Below are 19,790 nucleotides of genomic sequence, written 5' to 3'. Positions count from 1 at the left end.
ACATGAGAAAAGCACCTTTTGCATGTTAAAAAAATTATAAACAAAGTCAAAAGAGAAGTGACAAATTGGGAGAAAATTATTTACAAAATAAATAATACAGAAAGGGCTAACTTGCTGACTACGTGGAGGGTGCTTACAACGCAGAAGAAACCCAGCGGTAACCAACAGCCAAGCACAAGGTCAGCTCACAGAAAAGACACAAGCGGACCTGTAAATATAAGAGAAGCTGCTCCATCTTACTCATAATTAAAGAAATGAAACTAAAATGGGAGAACTCTTCATCGTTCTGATTCAGCAAAGATAAAAATATTTGAAATCGCACTGCACTGGCGAGGATGCAGCAAAGGCACTCATGTCGGCTAAGAATCCTTACTGGAAGGCAATTTTTTGCTTCAGAATTGAAAGTATACGTACCTGTGACCCAGCACTTGCACCGCTAGGGATTTATCCTGCAGACTCAGCGGTCCGTGTGTGCAAGGAGCACGTCTGCACGAGGACATGCATGCGCTGTCACTGGGGCGCCAGTGGACTACCTCCCAGTGCGTGCCCAGACAGGAGGGCAGCGCGCCCGCCCGCGAGGATGCCTGCAGCACACAGGCGCCTGGCACGTGCTCCAGGTGTCTGTTGAGTGGACGATGACGGCCATCATCAAGGACGTGGTGGGTCCCTGGTGCTGACATGCAGCTGTCTCAAAGGTAAACGCGTAGGATGAAGTGCCGAGCTGGATGTGCGGTAGCTACGCCTGTGCGGAAAGCAGGTGTGTCTAGCTGTGCGTTCACAGGTAGTGATTTGCACGAGCATACATTTGGAGGGATCCTCAGCAGCAGGGACTGTGGGCCAGAGCGGGGAAGGCGGCTTCTGGCTCTCTGCTCTGCACCCGTGCATGGCACCCTCGGCCCCTTCCTGCCCAGGCCCACCTCTTGTGGCCAGCATCCTCTGGGGCCTCCCGACTCCCCCCACCTGCCTGTCTGCAAACGGTTCCCAGGGGTGTGTCTCCCCAACCACCTTGACCAGAAGGGGCTCTCAGGAAGTTTACTTTATAAGACGGAAAACTTAAAAGTTCTGATTTTGGGTTTTGGTAAATTGGCAGAACTGAAAACAGACCCTGACACTGACACAGGGGCGTTGTGTAAGTGAGCTGCACAGAACCTTCTTGCTATGGGGATGAAGTCACGGCTCTGGACTTCACATCATGGATAAGCCGCAAGTCCTTGTTTAGTGTTTGAAACGGCGCAGTCCAGGACCAGCATCTTACGTGCCGACCTGGGCACTGCCCGTGCTGCATGCACGACGGACAGAAAGACCTCAGCGGCCTGAGACTCAGGCGACACAGCAAACCTGCAGGGGGGTCACAAAGGGTCTTTCTGATGTGGGGACGTCACTGGGGTGAGCTGAGTAGGGCTCCCGTGAAACGATGGCATCATTTAGCACCATCTAGCTGGGTAAACTCAGGATGTCATGGACGCTAAGGACAGAAATCCACTCGAAGGGCTTAGTCCAGGGGCGATGCCCAGACTGGCCTGTGGGGCCGCCTCTCCTGCTCCGCCTGGGCTGAGCGATGGCCCGGCTCCGCACCCCCAGCGCAGGGAGCACCCCCCAGCAGCACAGGGAACACCTAGCTCTGACGGCAGCCGGAGGTGGGGGGATGCTGGATGGGTGGACCCATCTGCTGTCCCATCACCATGACGTCCACGTAAGGCCGTGTCAGAGGAAAACGACAGACACACTCAGAGTGAAATGGGAAAACACACACACAAGCCAAACAAGGAAGAAACTGCCCACAGTTGCTAGCTAGAAAAGGTGTTTTCCTCTCATTTTATTTGATAATACATTTTCACAGAAACATGATATTATTTACAAATATACAGGTAAGAGACTGCTGGTCAAAAATCTTAAACTGAGAATGTCATCAAAAATTAATTTACAAAAACCACCAATTGTCCAAGGGAGTCCCCGGGGGGAGAATCTGGACGGTGTTCTGTGACGGGTCTGTGCAGAAGGAAGCTTTGTGGTTCTTCCAGCTCCTGGAACCTCAGACACATGGAGCCCCGACTGACGCCCACAGTGGCCCACACTCAGTGGCCGGGCTGGCCCATGCAGCTGCCCGGTCTCAGGAGGCACTGGTCTGCATGTTTTTGGAAGCTGCGAGCATCGCTCTTACCTTGGCCATGAGGTCCTGTGCAAGGAGAGACACGGGGTGTCTACAGGCTTCCTGTCAGGGCCTGGGAACCAGACAATCTACGCGGTGCGGTGATTTATGAAAATGTTGGAGGAAGACTCGGGGAGAGTCTGCGTGGCTGGGAACACATCCCAGGGCAGGGCTCCGCTCCACATCCCCCCCTGCTGGGCCTCAGGTGCTGACAGGTTCAGGGCCGGGAGGAGTAGGGGGCAGCCCTGTGCCTGGGGATGGTGGGCTGGTTCCAGGTCATGGCCTAGGGCAATGCCGACACCACGGGCCCTCCAGGCGGCCAGCACAGGACCCCTGCCCTGAGTCAGTGTCGATGAGATGAGGGGAGGGGGTAAAAACGAACCCCTTAATAAAAAAAAAAGGGGAAGACAGACACTCCCATTTTACCTGAGTTATTTTGCTCTGCACAGAAGATACAATCGCTGAAGAGATCTGACCGTCTTTTTCCTGAGAAACCCCCCTAATGCAAACAAAGAGAGATCAGCAGCTTAAAAAATACTTAAAAATCTAGAGATCTTTAAAAAACATAGAAAAGTACAATGAATAACCACATAATAAACATCCTTACTCCTGACTCCTTAGAACTAAAAAATAACATTTTACTATATTTGTTTCCAGTGTCTTTAAAAAAGAAATCAACATTATAAATATATATTTTACTTTTATATTTTGTTAAAACACACATTTGAAATATTTTATAAAATGCAACCTAACTAAAAAAGAATATTTTCACATAAATATTATATAAGACACATTTTAAAAAGAGACGAAGAAATGGAAGCCCCCGAAGGCTGGAGCCACGCTCCCAGAGCTGTGACCACGAGTGGGCACGTCTGGCTGGTTTTTAGGACTCACGCACGCGTGGACACGACACAATCAATCGTCGGGGCCTGCAGGCCTTACATTCTACCTTTAAAGAAGCTATGTCTTAGATTCCAATCTGTCTCAAGTGAGCTGTGGTCTCGGCTACTCACACGCCTGCACTTCCAATTTTGGGGGAGCCTGTGATTCACACAGATGAAAGCAGTAGGGCTACAACCGAGAATGAGCGGGCTCGATTCCCAGACGGTCCACTCCTGACCCCTGCCCAGGCCCCGGGTGGATGGGGGGGCGGGGGTCCTGGCTTTCTGAAACTGGAACTGTCAGGCAAATGCCTCCTGACAACCGCGGGTGGCCAGGCAATGGACAGCCCACGATGCCGGCATGGGGACCCGCACCTGTGCTGCTGGCCAGGCTGGCTGTGCGCCAATCAAGGGGACCTGGACATCACCTCAGCCCGTGTGGTCGGGAAGCGACAGTTTTGCCCTGCTTTTAGTGGCTTGGAGTGAGCCATGTGTGGATGGGGAGTTCTGGGTCCCCATCACCTTGGACCCCCAGTGCCTGGCTCTCTCCCTCCCTTATGATCATGCCAGGCTCCATGGCTCCCGGTGAGGACAAAGGCGCCATCCTCGGGTGGTTTGAGAACCAGCAGTTGGAGAACGGCTGCTGTCACACTGAAACACGATTTCCCAGCTGGTCAGACAGAGGGAAGTCCTTGCCTCGGCATCTGAGAGAGGCACGTCCACACACAGGACCCTGCGTCTCGTGGGGTGGCAGCGGCCCATCCCACGCCCGCTCGCATCTCTGAGGTTGGCCCATGGACAATCACAGAGGCTCAGGCCAGTCCATGACTCCCTCTGCCTGACGGGAGGTGGGGGGGTCAGCCCAGAGCAAGGGGCAAAGGCGGTGGCTTCCAGATGGTGCTCCCAAGGCCGGGCCCTAGTTCTGACCACCCTCGGTGTCTGCCCTCTGCTCATTTAGTGCCCAGCCGAAACGTGGATAAGGGTGTGGGGAGCAGGGGTCCCCAGGCCTGGGCCAGCAGTCTGCTAGCCTTCCCCCTTCCGGGCTCTCCCCCATGAGGAGCACCCTTGTGGCCCAGAAGTCAGGGTGGAGCTGGGGGGCTACCTGGAGCGCTCCTGGCTGGAGCCCCGACTCTCCACGGGAGAGATGCTGGCCGAGTGGGCCGAGTGCCGGCGTGTGGCCTGCCTGCTCGGGGATGCTGACTGAGCCCCTGCCTTGGACTTGGTCCGCGACCGCGAGCGCCTCTTCTTCTTCTTCTCATGGGGGCTTCTGGAAGGAAAGCGGTTTTAGACAAGGGCACAGCACTGGCTCTGAAGAGTTTTTGGGTAAGTGTTTTCCGAGGGACAATTTGGCGATTTCACCTTTCTATACACATTAACTCCTTTTTAAAGGAGTTAATATATATATATAAACACACATTTATATATTACATAAACAACATGGATACATATTACATATATACACAAATACCTGTGGGATTTAAAACATGATCAGCACGTTATCTGCATTTAAAATACCTAAGATAAGCAACCAAGTGCTGTTTATACTCTTGTTCATTTATGCTGACTTAATGAGAATTTCCAACAAGAAATGGAAAATTATTAAAATTAAGTTCTGCCTGTGCAAAACCTCAGCGTTTCCCTCTGACCCAGTCTGCAGGTGTGACTGCTGAGTGCATCCGCATGTCCACCAGAGGCCCCGGCACTGCCCGCAGGGGCCTTGGGGCAGCTGCGCCCTGCTCTCCCACCAGCCTCCTTGGCGGTCTCACGGAAGCCCTGCTGGGCTCTGACCCTGCCCGCCCTCCCCTCCCACACATTCCTCGTCAGCAACATCCCCCCGCCTCCTCCCCCTCCAGAGCCGCAGCCTGCGCGTCTCCTCAGCCCACCCGCCTGCGGCCCGGACAGCCTGACTCTCCAGCTTCCCGAAGGTCCCCCTCCACTCCACACCCACCCTGTGACCCCCATTCCCACTCCCCTAAACACATAAAAAAATACCCCAAGACAAAAAACATGTTTTCAGCTCCACTGCTCCTTGCCACTTAGGTGGTAACAGTGATGTGTGGTCCAGACAGGCAGAGCCCCTTCCTGCTCTCGGCTCCTCCTCTTTCTGAAATGCCCCCACCCCCCGACAGATGCCGAGGTACCAGTCTGCACTTCGGTTTTAACTGAATATTTCCTGGAGGCTCTCTGCATGGATGTGTCACCGTTAATTTAATCGGCCCATCTTCTCTCCCTCCCTCCTTCCAGGCCGCGTCTTGCCACGATGCACCTACAGGATGAACCCTTGCTGTGAACTGCTGGGCCAAGGGACAGTGGAGGCCACGGCCAGACGGCCTCCCTCGGCTGCCCACACCCTCGCTGACGAAGTGCTACCGAACTGTCCGACTTGCGGATCTCCAGGGTGAACGACAGGATCTTGCTGCAGTCTGAATCTGCGTGTCCTTCACTGCTCTAAATACGAACGTCTCGGGGTCACCACTTGCACAGCTCAGACTCCTCTCGGCTCCTTCAGGATTCTGTGTGGCTCGCAGGCCCTTCCAACCTGGGAGACACCCCAGGGCCTTTCCACATGCCCACTTACCCCCAAGACCAGTTCAACTGTCACCCTGGGTTTGGATCTCAGCCCTGCCACTTATCAGGGCTGTGTGACTTCATGCATTTCCTTGGTGCCCTCCCTGTGGTCTGCAGAGTGTGGGCTCCATGCAGGGCGCGTGCTAACCCCCATCAGTGCCGGCCCTGAGCAGCTGGTGGGGGCTTAGCGTTTCAGTCCAGGGTCCCTGTGTTGTTCTCGTGCAAAGGCAGACTGGCACCAGAAGAGCAACCTGACGCTCCAGCACGGCGAGGCATGGGCTTTCTGGCTCTGCCTCCAACGAGAGGGAACTGGCCCGAAGTGGCAGCAGCGTGGTAACAAATTCAGCTGCGGGAAGGTGTCCCTGGTGAGCTGGGGCCATGAGCAGATGGTCTGACACACTGGCCAGGATGAAGAGAAGCGGTCCACTGATGGAGAGGTTGTCCTAGTGCTGGATACACAGATGTGGAAACCGCATATGACAGGCGTATTTTCTAAATTGCAAAAGTTTTGTGCAATTTTTATGTCTATACACATATGCTAGGATTTCAAATGAAGCAGCAAATAAATAAAATATTTCGTAGCATGTGACTTAAGTCCAAAATGATTTAGGTTCCAAATCTGGCTAACTTTCTGTGGCTTGTTTCCTAAGTGAATTACTTAAAGGTAGGTTAGCAATCCTTGAGTGTAAATCAGGTTCAATTTTACTACAACTTGATCTCATGTGACAAGTTTCTAAGCTTTTGATTATGCAATTCATTCATTAAAAAAAAAACACTGAGGTGCACTTTACATCCAGTGAAACCTAAAGGTCTTCAGGGCTGTTTGCTGAGTTTCGGCAAGCACACACATGAAGCCCAGGCTCCTATCACAATCAGGACCACTCCATCATTCCAGAAAGTTCCCTCACTGCTTTCAGTCATCTGCACCCCCTTCCTACAAGGTTCTGATTCCTATCACATAAATTAAAATTCATATAAACAGAATCACACAGTATTAATCCTTTGTGTCCAGTTTCCTTTGCTCAGCAAAATGTTCCTGAGATTCTTCCAAGATGCCAGGTGCTTCACCAATTTGTTTCTTCTCCCTGCCAAGTAGTACAACCTACCATCATTTGTTTATGCTTCCTCCTGTTAACAGACATCTGGGTTGTTTCCAGGTTTCGGCAACTATGAATCAAGTTGCCGTGGGGTTAGATGTTGAACTTCACCATGAATAAATACCTGGGACGAGCACAGCTGGGTCATGGAATTTCCCAAGTGGTAGCACCTCTCTACATGCCCACCAGCCACGTCTCCGCATCCCAGGCCCTCGCACCCTTGCCAACACTTGGTAATGTCTGTCTTGTTTATTTTGAGCCATTTGTGTCAGTGTAAAGTAGTATCTCATTGTGGTTTTAATCTGCATTTCCTTGATAGGTGGCTAAGGATGCCAAGCATCTTTTCATATGCGTATTGGCTATTTAAATACATTCTCTCAGGAAATGTCTGTTAGGTCATCTGGCCCCTTTCTACTTGGGTTGTCTTTCTGGTATCAGCACAGGCCTTTGTCAGAGACACATATTGCAAACATTTCTCCCAGTCTTGGGCCTGCCTATTCATTTTCTTAACTGTGCTTTTGCATGAAGTTTTAATTTCAACGAAGTCAAATTTATTACTTTTTTCCTCTTATGGGGGGGCGGGTTCTGTGTCCTAAGGAATCTCTGCCAACCCCGAGGTCATGAATATATTCTTGTTTTCTTCAGAAAGCTGAATCGTTCTAGTTTTCATGTTTAGGTCTCTGATCCATCTTGAATTAACGTTGGTGTATGGTGTACAGGTCACTTTTTTCCATTCTGATAACCAGTTGTTCAAGCAAGTTTTGTTGAAAAGACTCTCCCTTTCTCACTGAATCGCTTTGGCATCTTTGTCAAACATCATCCGGCCACATAAGTGTGGGTCTTTTTCTGGACTTAATTCAGCTCCATTGCTCTGTTTGTAGGCCCTTATGCTCTGACCGCACTATCTGTGTCTCTCCCCACTCTACGGAGTATAACTGACATACAACATCGTGTAATGTAAGGTGCATAACCCCCAGTCTTGGTCACTGTAGCTTTCTAGTAAATCTTGAATTGGCGGTGAAAGTCCTCCAACTTTGTTCTTTTTCAATTGTTTTGGCTCCTCTAGGTCCTTTACAATTCCACACTAGTTACAGAGTTTCAGTTTGCCAATTCTAAGCCTGTGGGAATTGTGACGGAATTGCAGTGGACCCAGAGATCGGTTTGGGGAGAAGAGACATCTAAATAACACTGAGCCTTCCAACCATGAATGTGGCTCTCTCTCCACTTCTTTAAGTTCTTAAAATTTTTTTCTAAAATGTTTTCTGGTTTTCAGTGCAGAGAGGTCCTGCAATCATATTTTGTTACATTTATCCATAAGTAGTTTGTTTTTTTGGTACTGTTATGGTCTTGTTTTTAACTTCATTTTTCGATTGTTCTAGGTTAGTATAGAGAAATAAACTTACAGATTCCTTAAGGTTTTACATAATTATGTAAAAAGACAGTTTCACGTTTTCCTCTCCAATCTTCATGCCTTTTACTTCTCTTTCTTGCCTTGTTTCTGATCTCAGGGGCAAGCACTCAGTGTTCTCCAATAAGTGTGATGTTGGCTGTAGGTTTTTCAAAGTGGCCTTTATCAGATGGAGAAAGTTTACTTCTATTCCCACTTTGCCAAGAGTTTTTTTCCCCTTTTTTGCTGAGGAAGATTTCCCCTGAGCTAACATCCGAGCCAGTCTTCCTCTATTTTGTATGTGGGTCGCCACCACAGCACGGCTGATGAGTGGTGTAGGGCTGCACTTGGTTGGTTAATGAACCTGGGCTGCTGAAGCAGAGCAAGCTGAACTTAACCACTAGGTCAAGGGGTGGGCCCCCCCTTTTTCCTGTTTAATGAATCGGTGATGAACTGTGTCGAATGCTTTTTCTCCATCCATTGAGATGATGTGATTTTCTTCATTTCTTCAGCGAATACAGTGAATTACAATGATTGGTTTTTGAACACTGAAGAACCTTGCATTCCTGAGATAAATCCCACTTGGGCATGATGTATTACCCTTTTAATAAATTGCTGGACTCAATTAGCTAATATTTTGTTAAGGATTTTTGCATCTATGTTCTTGAGAGTATTGGTTTGTGAATACACATGCATACACGTGTGCATGTACACAGGCGCCCCCATACATGCGTGTGTGAGCGCGCACACATGCACACACACACACACACACACACACTGTTGGTCTGCTTTAGGAATCAGAGTTATGATGGCCTCATGAGATGAGTTGGGAAGTGGTCTATCCTCTGTTTTCTCTCAAGAGTGTCTCTAAAACTGGTATTCCCCCCCACCCCCCAAAAAAACAAAACAAAACTGGTATCCCTCCATTACTGAATGTTAGAATTTACTGGTGGAAGCCGTCTGGGCCTGGAGTTTTGTGGGAAGGTTTCAAATTATAATTTCAATTTCTTCAGCAGATACGGGGCTATTCACATTGTCTCTTTCTTCTGCTGTCAGTTTGGTAGTTTCCTTCTTTTAAGGAATTTGTCCATTTCATCCAAACTGTAAAATTAACTGGAATAAGATTTATTTCCTTATTACCCTTTTCATGTCTGTAAGGTCTTTCATTCTTGCTCAATCTTAAATAAAGATTTATCAGTTTTCGATCCTTTTCAAAGGGCCATCTCTGGTTCCACTGTTGGTCTGCTTCCTGCTTCCTGTCTCCTGATGGCCCACCTTTATTAACCCCTGGCTTCTAGTTACTCTGGGTGCAATTTGTGCTTCTCTTTCTAGCTTAAGATACAAGATTTGATCACTGTTTTCAGACCATTTTCTTTTCCTACTATGAACATTTAAAGCTACTAATTTCCTTCTAAGCATAGCTGTACCCCATTATCATTCATTTCAAAATATGTTCTATGTTCTCTTTTGATTTCTTCTTTAACCTATGGGTAATTAAAAAATGTGTTAACCTCCAAATATTTGGGGCCTTTCCAGATATCTTCTTATAGATTTTTATACTTAATGCCGTGTGGTAAGGGCACATACTCTGTGTCACCTGCATCTTTCGGAACTTACTGAGACTAGTGAATGGCACAGCTGGGTGACTGTCCCACGTGTACTTCACCAGAATGTGCATTCTTCACTTGTGGGCTGCAGGGCCTCGTTGGTTAACGGTGCTGCTCACATTTTCTGTATCCACACTGTTTTGTTGTCTACCTTTAGTTCTGTCAGTTTTTGCTTCAAATATTTTAAAGGTCTTTTATTCAATGCACACTTTTATACTTTTTTTGGTGAAGAAGATTAGCCCTGAGCTAACATCTGTTGCCAATTCTCCTCTTTTTGCTGAGGAAGATTGGCCTTGGGCTAACATCTGTGCCCATCTGCCTCTACTTTATACAGGGGACACCTGCCACAGCATGGCTTGATAAGTGGTGTGTAGGTCCACGCGCGGGATCTGAACTTGCGAACCCCAGGCCCCTGAAGCGGGGCCTGTGAACTTAACCACTACGCCACCGGGCTGGCTCCAGGTTTTGCTTTTTAAGGCAGTCTAAAATCTCTGTCTTTTTACTAATGTTTTTAGTCCACTTATATTTAATTTAATTATTTGTATGAATGGTGTTAAGTCTACAATCTTCTTGTTTTCTATTTGTCTACTTGTTCCCCCCACAACTTTTCTGCTTTCTTTTGAATTAATAAAGTATTTTTAAGTCTCTTTCTTATATCCTCTATTGGCTTTTCAGCCACTTTTTTTTAGTGGTTTCTCTAGAGAATTACGATATGCATTCTTCAATTATAAAAGTCTATTGTGAATTAATAACACTTTACGTATAACATAAGAACTGTACAACAGTCAGGAAACATTTATCACAGACAGGAACCTATTCACTCACTCAGCAAATATGTATCCATGTGCCTAGCACAGTGCTAAGAAGTAGGAATTTAATGGCAAAAACCTCATAACTAATCATTTATTATTTACTGTAATTTTTTTTTTTTTTAAAGATTTATTTATTTTTTCCCTCCAAAGCCCCAGTAGATAGTTGTATGTCATAGCTGCACATCCTTCTAGTTGATGTATGTGGGACTCGGCCTCAGGATGGACGGAGAAGTGGTGCCTCGGTGCGCGCCTGGGATCCGAACCCGGGCCACCAGCATTGGAGCGCGCGCACTTAACCACCAAGCCACGGGGCCGGCCCAGTTTTACTGTAATTTTATAACTGGAAAATCCTGTTGAAGTGTGCTGTAATATGATTTGGTCAAACATTCTTATGAAAAACACTTTTACGATGTCCTAAAAATACTTTTTTTTTTATCAGTGTTGTTGTTTTCTGTTTCCACACTGTACCAAATTTTCCCCTTAAAAATATTCAATATGCGCATATCTTGATTTCCAAATACTCCCTAAAAGGAACCAGAAACGGCAGACCCCAGGACTGGGCAGGGAAAGCACCAGCTAAGACTGGAATGTCTTGTTGTGCCAAAAAAACAATAACATGCTCAAAGAACAATGGGGCCAAATGTGAGATAACGTCACCATCAAATAGAATAATAATGGCACTGGATTACTACATAACAAATGAAAACACAAAACCCCAAACCCCAAAGTCCATAGTGATACTAAAACAAAGTGGGGGGGTCTTCTTTAGAGAAGGAAGGACAGAATTAGAAAGCCACCACCTGCCATCACCAATGTAAGAACTGACTCAGGCATGAGTGGATGATGAGACCAATGAGAGGAAAGCTGCTGGGAAGAGGACACTCACAGTCTCACAGTGCCACCCCACAGGTTACCTATTAGTTCAATGATGAAAAGGTAATATTACGTGGCAGATGCAACCTTAACCAAGGAATCAACCTCAGCATCACTGGTAATGGGCCAAACAGACACTTGTGTGTCTCTTGGTGTGAAGCAACCACCTATGCAATGTTCTTGCCAAAATATCGAACATGACCCTAGCCATGAGGACACAAGACAAATCTAGACTGTGGGATCTTCCATAATACAGCTGGCCTGCACTTGTCAAAGCTATGAAATACACACCCAAAGGAAGGACGGAGGGAAGATGGAGGAAGGAAGAAGGGAGGAAGAAGGGAGGGAGAAGGGAGGGAGTGAGGAAGAAGGGAGGGAGGGAGAGGGAGAGAGAGAAAAAGCAGATGTGGCACATTGTTGAACTGAGCTAGAAGTTATACGCATATGAGTGTTCACTGTACTATTTTTTGACAATAAGTTTAAAATTTTCCAGTAAGTTAAAAAATTTTCAAAATCACAAGTCAATGAAAGCAGCACTCAATGACCAGCTTATAGAAATGATCCTTCAAATCTGGCAAGAGGCACCTTCCCCTGGTCTGGGGGACCTGATAGGATTAAAGAGACCCTGACACGGTAGATGAATTAGTTTACTTGCCACCACACTGAAGCAAAGACCCCTCACCCACTCTGAGTAGAAAGATGGAGGCGACACAGTCTGACTGCTGGGTTAACATAAACATAATTCAACTGCTAAGAGATCAAATTCTGGACTGCCAGACAACTCTGGGTTTATAATCAGGACTACAGAATCAACCAGCAGAGGCACACACATTCACCTCTACCGGGATCCAGTAACTCCACCAGTTCACCGCTCCTCAGAGTCAGGCTCACAGGTCTATTTCCTCTCTCAGGGAGGCTAGCTCGGCACTGTAGTAAACTGAAATCTTAACTTCTTTTGTCTGATGTATTAACGTTCCAGTGATAACACAAGTTCTGACCGTTCCTAATGTAATCACCGTCTTATCCTGGCATATCTCTTGTAATGCAAAGGTTAATTTGAGGGCAAAGCAAGAACTCTTCTGTTAGGAGAGATCTTTTGCTATAAGGAATTAATTTTAGACCCTGCCCTTTACATATACCAAAGGTGATAACGACTTTCAAATGTTAAACAATTACTCGCTTAAGAAATAAAATTTAGGGGCCAGCCCGGTGGTGCAAGCGATTAAGTGCGTGTGCTCCGCTGCGGCAGCCCAGGGTTCGCCAGTTCGGATCCCTGGCGTGCACTGACGCACCCCTTGGCAAGCCATGCTGTGGCGGTGTCCCATATAAAGTGGAGGAAGATGGGCATGGATGTTAGCCCAGGGCCAGTCTTCCTCAGCAAAAAAAAAAAAAAAAAAAAAGAAATAAAATTTACAATGGACTTCAATTTTCACCACATTATCCTGGAATAGTCAGGTGTGCTTAGGGTAGGACTGCGAAGGTACAAAATGTGATTTATAAACAGACACAGTGAGTTTGCACATGAAGCCTTCACTGAAATCTACAGGCTTCAGTTCCTTTGTTGATTTTTCTGTTTTAAGAAGAGATCACATATCATCAATTAATGGAACTATCATATAACTAGCCAGAGTGCAGGAATACTTTTCTGTTAGAAACACCTCTTAGAACTGCTCCTGTTAAGGGTGTTGCTGAGAAGGCGCATCTTTGAAGCTGCTCGGCTTGTGTCTCTTGTAGACGGGCAGTATCGGGCGACTGCTGGGTGCACTTGTCTAAGAGCAGTGCTCTTCACACTTATATTCATGATCTGTCCTCTGGAAGGTTCTGGAACCCCAAGTGTCCTGACCCACACACTCTCAGCAGCACAGTATTATGAAATCTGAGGCTACAATCGCATCTTGCCTTTTCTGGGTGCCTCAATCACCAGGGCAGGGATGCTCCTTGTCCACCCCCCAGAGCCAGGGGGGCCCGTGTTAACTCCCGTGCAGGGCACAAAAATGAAGAACGCCTCATTTTCAGGGAGACTGGAAACACACAAGCCAAGTGGTGTAAAGCAGTCAGGTGGCACCACCCACACTGGAAGGAACGATTCCCAGACAGCACCCCTCAGCCGAGAGGGACACACCTGTTGGGGCACGAACGGAAGCTGCTGTCCACTGCTGTGCTCCCGGCTCAGGGTCCCAGTGGGCTCCCGAGAGGCACAGACGGCCCAACATGTCTTCTCAAGTCAGCAGTGGTGCCAGGGCTTTCAGTGCGAGAGGTCAGCCGCCCACAGTGCCTCAGAGTTCTCTCCCTGGGAGGGAGAGTGGGGACCCTGGCTTGTCGGGTGTCAGAGGCCCGGACCAGAAGTGACAGCTGGGGCTGCTGCTTTAAGAGACATGGGAGCCAGCCTCCCTCACTCTCTTCAACTAAGACAGTCTCTCCCAGCGGTCAAGGGGTCAGAAGACAGACCCTCTCCCTGCTCTTAGGCCCTATGAGGACTCTGTGGCCTGGTCACAGTCACCTGCCCCTGGGCAGCAGCAGGGATGCACTTGAGACTCGAACTTCCAATTTTCCTTGTCATTTGTCCCTTCACTTCCTTCCTCGTCAGCAGGTAAAGGGTCGGGCACTGTGTGTGTGGGTCCAGAGGGGCAGCTAGACTTGGGGACTGGTGCTGGGTAAAATGTGACCCCAAGCAAGGCTCTGCAAGATCCCCAGTGGGACCACCCGCCTCACAACAGACGGCACCCCACTTCCAGCACAGCGGACCCCCACTGCTTCTGAGTTCCAACAGTAAAGAAAAGCAGCTAAGAGGACTCAGTGTCTGCCAAAGCAGCCATCTCCCCTGATGACAGCTCTGTTGTATAAATGTGTGCGCCAAGCCTTCAAGCTCCCTTCCAGCAGAGATTTTGTGTCTATGAAAACTCAGAGACGCCTACCTGGACCGGGTCCGCTTCCTGCTGACTCCAGGACTGTTACTCATCCGGTAGGCAGTGGGGACACTTCTTTCTTCCCTCCGTCTCTCGGGAGAGTGAGCTCTTCTCCGAGGGGACCGGGATCGTGACCTGGGGGGAGGAAGATGAGGTGTTTAGCTCTGTTGTCTGGTCGGCAGGAGGGAACCTCTACTGCTGAGGCAGCGATCAGGCCTCGTCTGAGTCTGCGGGGTGCCGGACAGGTGCCACGTCTGTCCCCTTAGAGGCTCCCCCTCGGCCTCACTAATCTACTGACACAGAACTGACTCCAGGCTCAGAGGCAGAAGTACTCCTCTCTCTCCCATTCCAGAACACTCATCACACCAACGCTAAACTTTTAACCAGTGCACAATTCATTCTGAGGCTGGAACTATGTGTTGCTGGTCCAAATGTTCAACAGCAACTCACTCTCCACAATGCGAGGTCTGATTATGCAATTCATGGCCAACAAAGGCTGGCTGTTTCTCTCCCTTCCTCTTGCCTTTGCCCATTTCATCACCCTAAAAAATTCTCAGCTCATGGACCTTTCTATCAGAATCAGGTAAGGAAAGGCAATGAAATTCAAGGGAGTCGTTTCTACTTGTTTTGAATCCTGGCACAGGAATAAACTAAAACGTAATGAAGTTGGAGGATTACCTGGACATTTCTCCTATTCACATGAATCCTACGGCCTCTGAGCATGAATACCAGGCTGTAGGTCTACTGGCATGAAGCCTAAATCTTTAGTCCAATTCACAACACGTCATTCTCATGATAATTTAGGCTAAATAGTTTAAGTTTATAACATTTCTTGGATGCAAAGCCATCCATTAATATTTTATTCTTCTTCCCCACGTGCCTGGAAAAAGACTCCTTCTATTCATGCAGTGACATGATCCACACATGGCAAGCAAGCCCCCATGGAGAGCCAGACTCAGAACTCAACTGACACCGGCCCCCACAGGGGGCAAGGTCCTTAGTGGAGGGTCCCTTAACGTTGGGTTAAAGACTCATTATTTTAGTTTTTTCTTCATTCAGTGAAATTATTGTTTTGGGAAGACCTGCAATAAGCAGGAATCTGGAAAAAAAAATTTCTTTTCATTCTGTTTCTATGACAACCCACTCAAAAACAATATAAAGAAGGGCAGTTTGATTCTGCCATTCACAATAAAGTCTACATTGAATCATTTTAATTAAAATAAACCCCCCAAAACAACACACACTGTTGTTCCAAAGATCAGCTTATAATCACATTCCACCCTCTTGCGTCACAGAGAAAACCCTGAGTCATTCCTGAAAAATATCATAGCCGCGGAATGAACCTGCTCCAGGATAAACTACCATCAACTTTCGGGTCTTCTCTAGCATTACTGCTTTTTAGCTTATAAAATGGTTTCGATTTTTTTTTTCCAGACCTTTCCTAAGATTTATATAACAGATTACAAAGGTGAGGTCAGTCAGACACCTTGACATTTTACCAGGTTTTCCCTCAAAAGAGCTCCAGGAGTCAAATCTGCTCGTGGTCGAAGCTGCCTGATAATTGTCTTGCTCTGTTGCTGCTGCCACTGACGAGCTGCTCTGACAGGGCTCCGTGCTCAGTGTCTCTGGGGAGGCTGTGGGTCTGTGATATGGAGGCACACACTTCACGTTCAGAATAAAATGTGCTGGGCTGGGTGGTACTAGAACCCTGAAAAAAGCTCTGCTTAATCAAAGCTATAGCACCTATGGAACGCTTAAATGCAGAACTCTACAATAAACTCAAAATCAGGAAAATAAATTAGTTTTTAATGCCTGCAAATTCATAACTTTGAAATACAATACCATCTTGCAGTGGCTATTCATTGCAGTGAAGTGGCTGTTACCAGTAGATTTCAAGTTATCTGGGAAAAAAGCCCACCTCAGAATTGGGAGCAGTAAGCTACATCAGATCATTCTTAGGGTGTATTTTAATTAAAGAAGCTCTAATGCTTTTATTCTGTTAATTAGGCGTTTAATAATGCCACCACAACACAGTGCAAGAAACAGGAATTCCACTTTATAAGTAAATCATCTGTATAATGTGACCAGAGGCCTTCTTAAAAAGAAGATGAAACAAATTGAGTTAAAAATTTTTCAAGCATAATACAATTCAGATATTTTTTATTGAATAACCATAACGGTTTGCTTTCAAATAAAGCCATAATGAGACTTTTTATCTGAACGATAGTGATATTTATAAATAGCTTCTTTTCACCAACATTGAACCATTTCATCTAACCCACTTCCTCCATTCCTGTGCATTTAGGTCTTTCATGTAACTGAACAAATGAACAGGTGACCTAGCAGCAAGGATCTGGTACTAACCAGCCTTAATAACCAAGAGGCCCCCAAGTTTTAGTTTTTCTCAAGTTTGAACTATGGACCAAACTTTACCCACAAATCCTTCCTAATTTCCTAAGGGGCAGCTGTCTCCAGCGGCTATGTCTGGGCGGGTTAGGAATGACTCCACACCAGCACGCTAACTTCACCTGCCACCTCGTGGGAATGTCCAGCCTCCTAATCCCGCCTTTAAGGAACAGGATCAGGAGATTAAATCAACCGCCTTCACTGGTTTGCTGTGTATTTTATCATGGGGAAAAAAGTAAGGAATCACAAATTTCAAACTAAAACACGACCCCAAATGTGTCTGCTCGAGTTCTTTTTGAATGTTAATATAACTGTTAAAAAGAGTCATGTTAGCCCGCAGCTCCTGCTTCCCAACCCTCCCCAGTGAAAGCCCTCATGGAGCTAACTTCTACGAAACCACGTGCACCCTCCACACAGAAAACCTTAAAATGACGAAATGCAATGTTCTATCTAGAGTTTCTCTCCATTTAGACATCCCTTAAACACTGACTAACCAATGAAACGAACACCAAAGTTGATTTTATCAAAAGTTTTAAAAATAAACTTAATCTTAAGCTTTAGTCCTTTAAATTTAGTTTAAAAATACCTAAACCATTAAAACCAAATTTTAATTTTAGGCAGTAAAAAAACTGCATGAGTGCTTCTTCATTCTATTAAGGTAGAGAACCTAATGTGATATAAAAATAGAAAACAACAGGAAAAAAAGTCTTATACTTTAATCAATGTTGAATCAAAAGACACTAAATACTACCTTGTCGTAATCACTACGCTTTCTGAGAAGCAACATTCTGATTTCCAAAACTAAAGATTTTTCTATGACTAATTCACCCTTGCAGGTCCCGAATCATCTATAATTTAAACATATTGGATAAATGGCACTTCAACCATACAAACATCATGTATATTAACACAAAAATTATTTACGATATAAAAGGCTTCCTAATCTTCTTCTACATTTTAGACAGGATTTAGTAATTCATCCTATTTCAACTGTAGTCTCCTCCACCAGCAGAGATAGTAACAAGTGTATATTTCGCTTGGAGCTGGCAGTAGTCTTCCTAAAACAATCGATTAAGTTGTGTCAGGCCCAAGAAACAAGTCTGATACGTCCTATGTAGATATTATGTCTGTAAGGGGTTATCTATCTGAAAAGACAGATAGTTAAAGAAAAAATTATGACAGTATCATAAGTAACTTCAATATTTTGGTTAAAATTTAATTATTTTTTACACTTCAAATGTGGTGTTTTTACACTCATTTGGTGTTCAAATGAGAACACCAACTCTCTCATTTTATAACTGGTGCATTCTGAATCCACTTAGACCCCTGGAAATGACTAGTGCTGGCAGAGCTTGGACTGAGAAAGCAGGTCTGCAGCCAGCTTAGAAAAAATGTAGTCTTACCAAATAGAACACAGACTGGCTCTTCTCAGAAGGAAGGGCTGAGGCAGAACTCCACAAGGTGGAGGTGACGACCTACCAGCTTATCTGGCTGCTGTCCTCATGGCCCCGAGACCACAGTAAGGCTGGTCTCTCTGCCTTTGACCCTGAGCTCAGAGGTGCTCTTGTTTCAAGGCGCAGCTTCGTCATGTGCTAGCTTTCAAGGCAAAACTTCACGCGCAAACACTTTGAAGGTTTTATTTCATATTATTTTTTAAATTTTATAATAAAGTTGCACTTTGCCTTGACAGTTTATCTAAACTGCAAAATCAAACACCAAAAGTCTGACTTACTGAGTGAACTTAAAAGTCAGCCGATTTAACTCAACTGAAAGTATCACGTGGATACCACCTCAGTGATTGAAATTAAAGTCGTGAGAGTTATGAAAATACTCAGCTCTGTTGTCAACTAAAATATTTTAACTGTAGATCAAATTAAGGTAAAATTGGTCGTCTACCATGACAGTAGAACTCACACTCAGAAAATTTTTAACTTAATTTTTTTACCTGAAAGTTACAAACTAAGGAGTAGGATTTGCTTCTTGCACTTGTCAGCACTGAATATATAAAAATAATACAATACATTTGTATATAAAAATATGTAACTCTAAATCTATTCTAAAATAAAAAATTAAAAAGTATTAAAATAATATATAAAATAACTCTATATTATACTCAATAAAAAGCACATAAAACCTAGAAACTTAAAATACCAAGTGTTAGATGAACACTTCCAGTTCTGAACAGAACCATCTGGGAAAGTCTGTGGCCATCACATCATCTCTCCTATAACTGAGCAGATGGGACACACTTCAACACCAGAAATCCACCTCCACTGTGTCTGCTGGACACACTCGACATTAAAGCGAAACTCACTTTTCACACTAAAGAGAGGATATGAGTAGCCTTTAGAGTTACCAGGCTCCCAGAGTGGAGATTTATGAACGAATTACACCTTCTTTTATCTAAGCCCTGGAATAAAGGACGATTGGGAAGAATTTTACTGGGCATCTTATTACTCAGAGGGCCTGTCTAGGCCTGTATTATTTATTTCCACTACATAATGTCCTAAGAAACTTTTTCAAATAAGAAATTTTAAAAAGTTTTGATATATACATAACAAATTCCTGGGGGCTTTCAAAAATCGAAAATCAAAAAAAGTCAGCAAAGTTGTTCATTTAATTGAAAAACAAGTTTGTATGTGTGTGTGTGTGTGTCTAGATAGAACTTCTAAAGAACCAGCAAAAATGCAGATAGCCAAAGATCACATTTATTTGTCATGGAGGCAAATCTAATTTCAGTGTAGACAAGTCAGTGTAAACCCTTATCGAGCCTTTAAGGTCTGGTCTGGGTAAAACAGGGAGAGCATATTGTTTTTAGGATATATTCGGACAGGCAAACGGGTACAGGTATGCTCTTCTTTAAACATAAAAAGTACAGGGCATCTGCATTTTTCCTGTGGAAAGGCAAGAACTTATACCAGTTATAGAAGAAAAACTAGACCAACAGTACAAGAGCTGTGCTAGAGAGAAACTGTGGAAAGTCCAGTCAACAGTTAGCAATAAATCAAAAGCAAGTTTTAAAACTACAAATTTGCTTTTCCGAACCTCCTATAAGCCAGTTACTTAAAAAAAAAACCAAAAAAACCCCCGCTTTACTAAGCAGT

General features: G+C 45.6%; 1 protein-coding gene across 7 annotated transcripts in view; it reads right to left on the bottom strand.

The window, feature by feature from the left end:
• Positions 1-1,784: 1,784 nt before the first annotated feature.
• The window catches only part of SFSWAP (splicing factor SWAP), an 83,406-nt gene continuing 65,400 nt past the window's right edge, over positions 1,785-19,790 (bottom strand). For 3 of the 7 annotated variants that reach the window (XM_004430080.3, XM_014787195.2, XM_087423478.1), the window contains exons 15-19: positions 15,767-15,922; positions 14,290-14,415; positions 4,133-4,297; positions 2,576-2,648; positions 1,785-2,176 (exon numbers count right to left, since the gene is read on the bottom strand). In XM_004430080.3, coding sequence (XP_004430137.1) covers positions 2,111-2,176; positions 2,576-2,648; positions 4,133-4,297; positions 14,290-14,415; positions 15,767-15,922 — 586 coding nt within the window. In that variant the 3' untranslated portion in view covers positions 1,785-2,110. The remainder of the gene's footprint in view (positions 2,177-2,575; positions 2,649-4,132; positions 4,298-14,289; positions 14,416-15,766; positions 15,923-19,790) is intronic. The other 4 variants (XM_014787191.2, XM_087423477.1, XM_087423476.1 and 1 more) reach the window with 4 other exon arrangements.

The sequence above is a fragment of the Ceratotherium simum genome, chromosome 35 (genome assembly GCF_057802395.1).
Source record: "Ceratotherium simum simum isolate JZ-2026a chromosome 35, ASM5780239v1, whole genome shotgun sequence".
Lineage (NCBI taxonomy): Eukaryota > Metazoa > Chordata > Mammalia > Perissodactyla > Rhinocerotidae > Ceratotherium > Ceratotherium simum.
The sequence above is the reverse complement of the archived record's forward strand: the minus strand, read 5'-3'. Positions and strand labels throughout refer to the sequence as shown.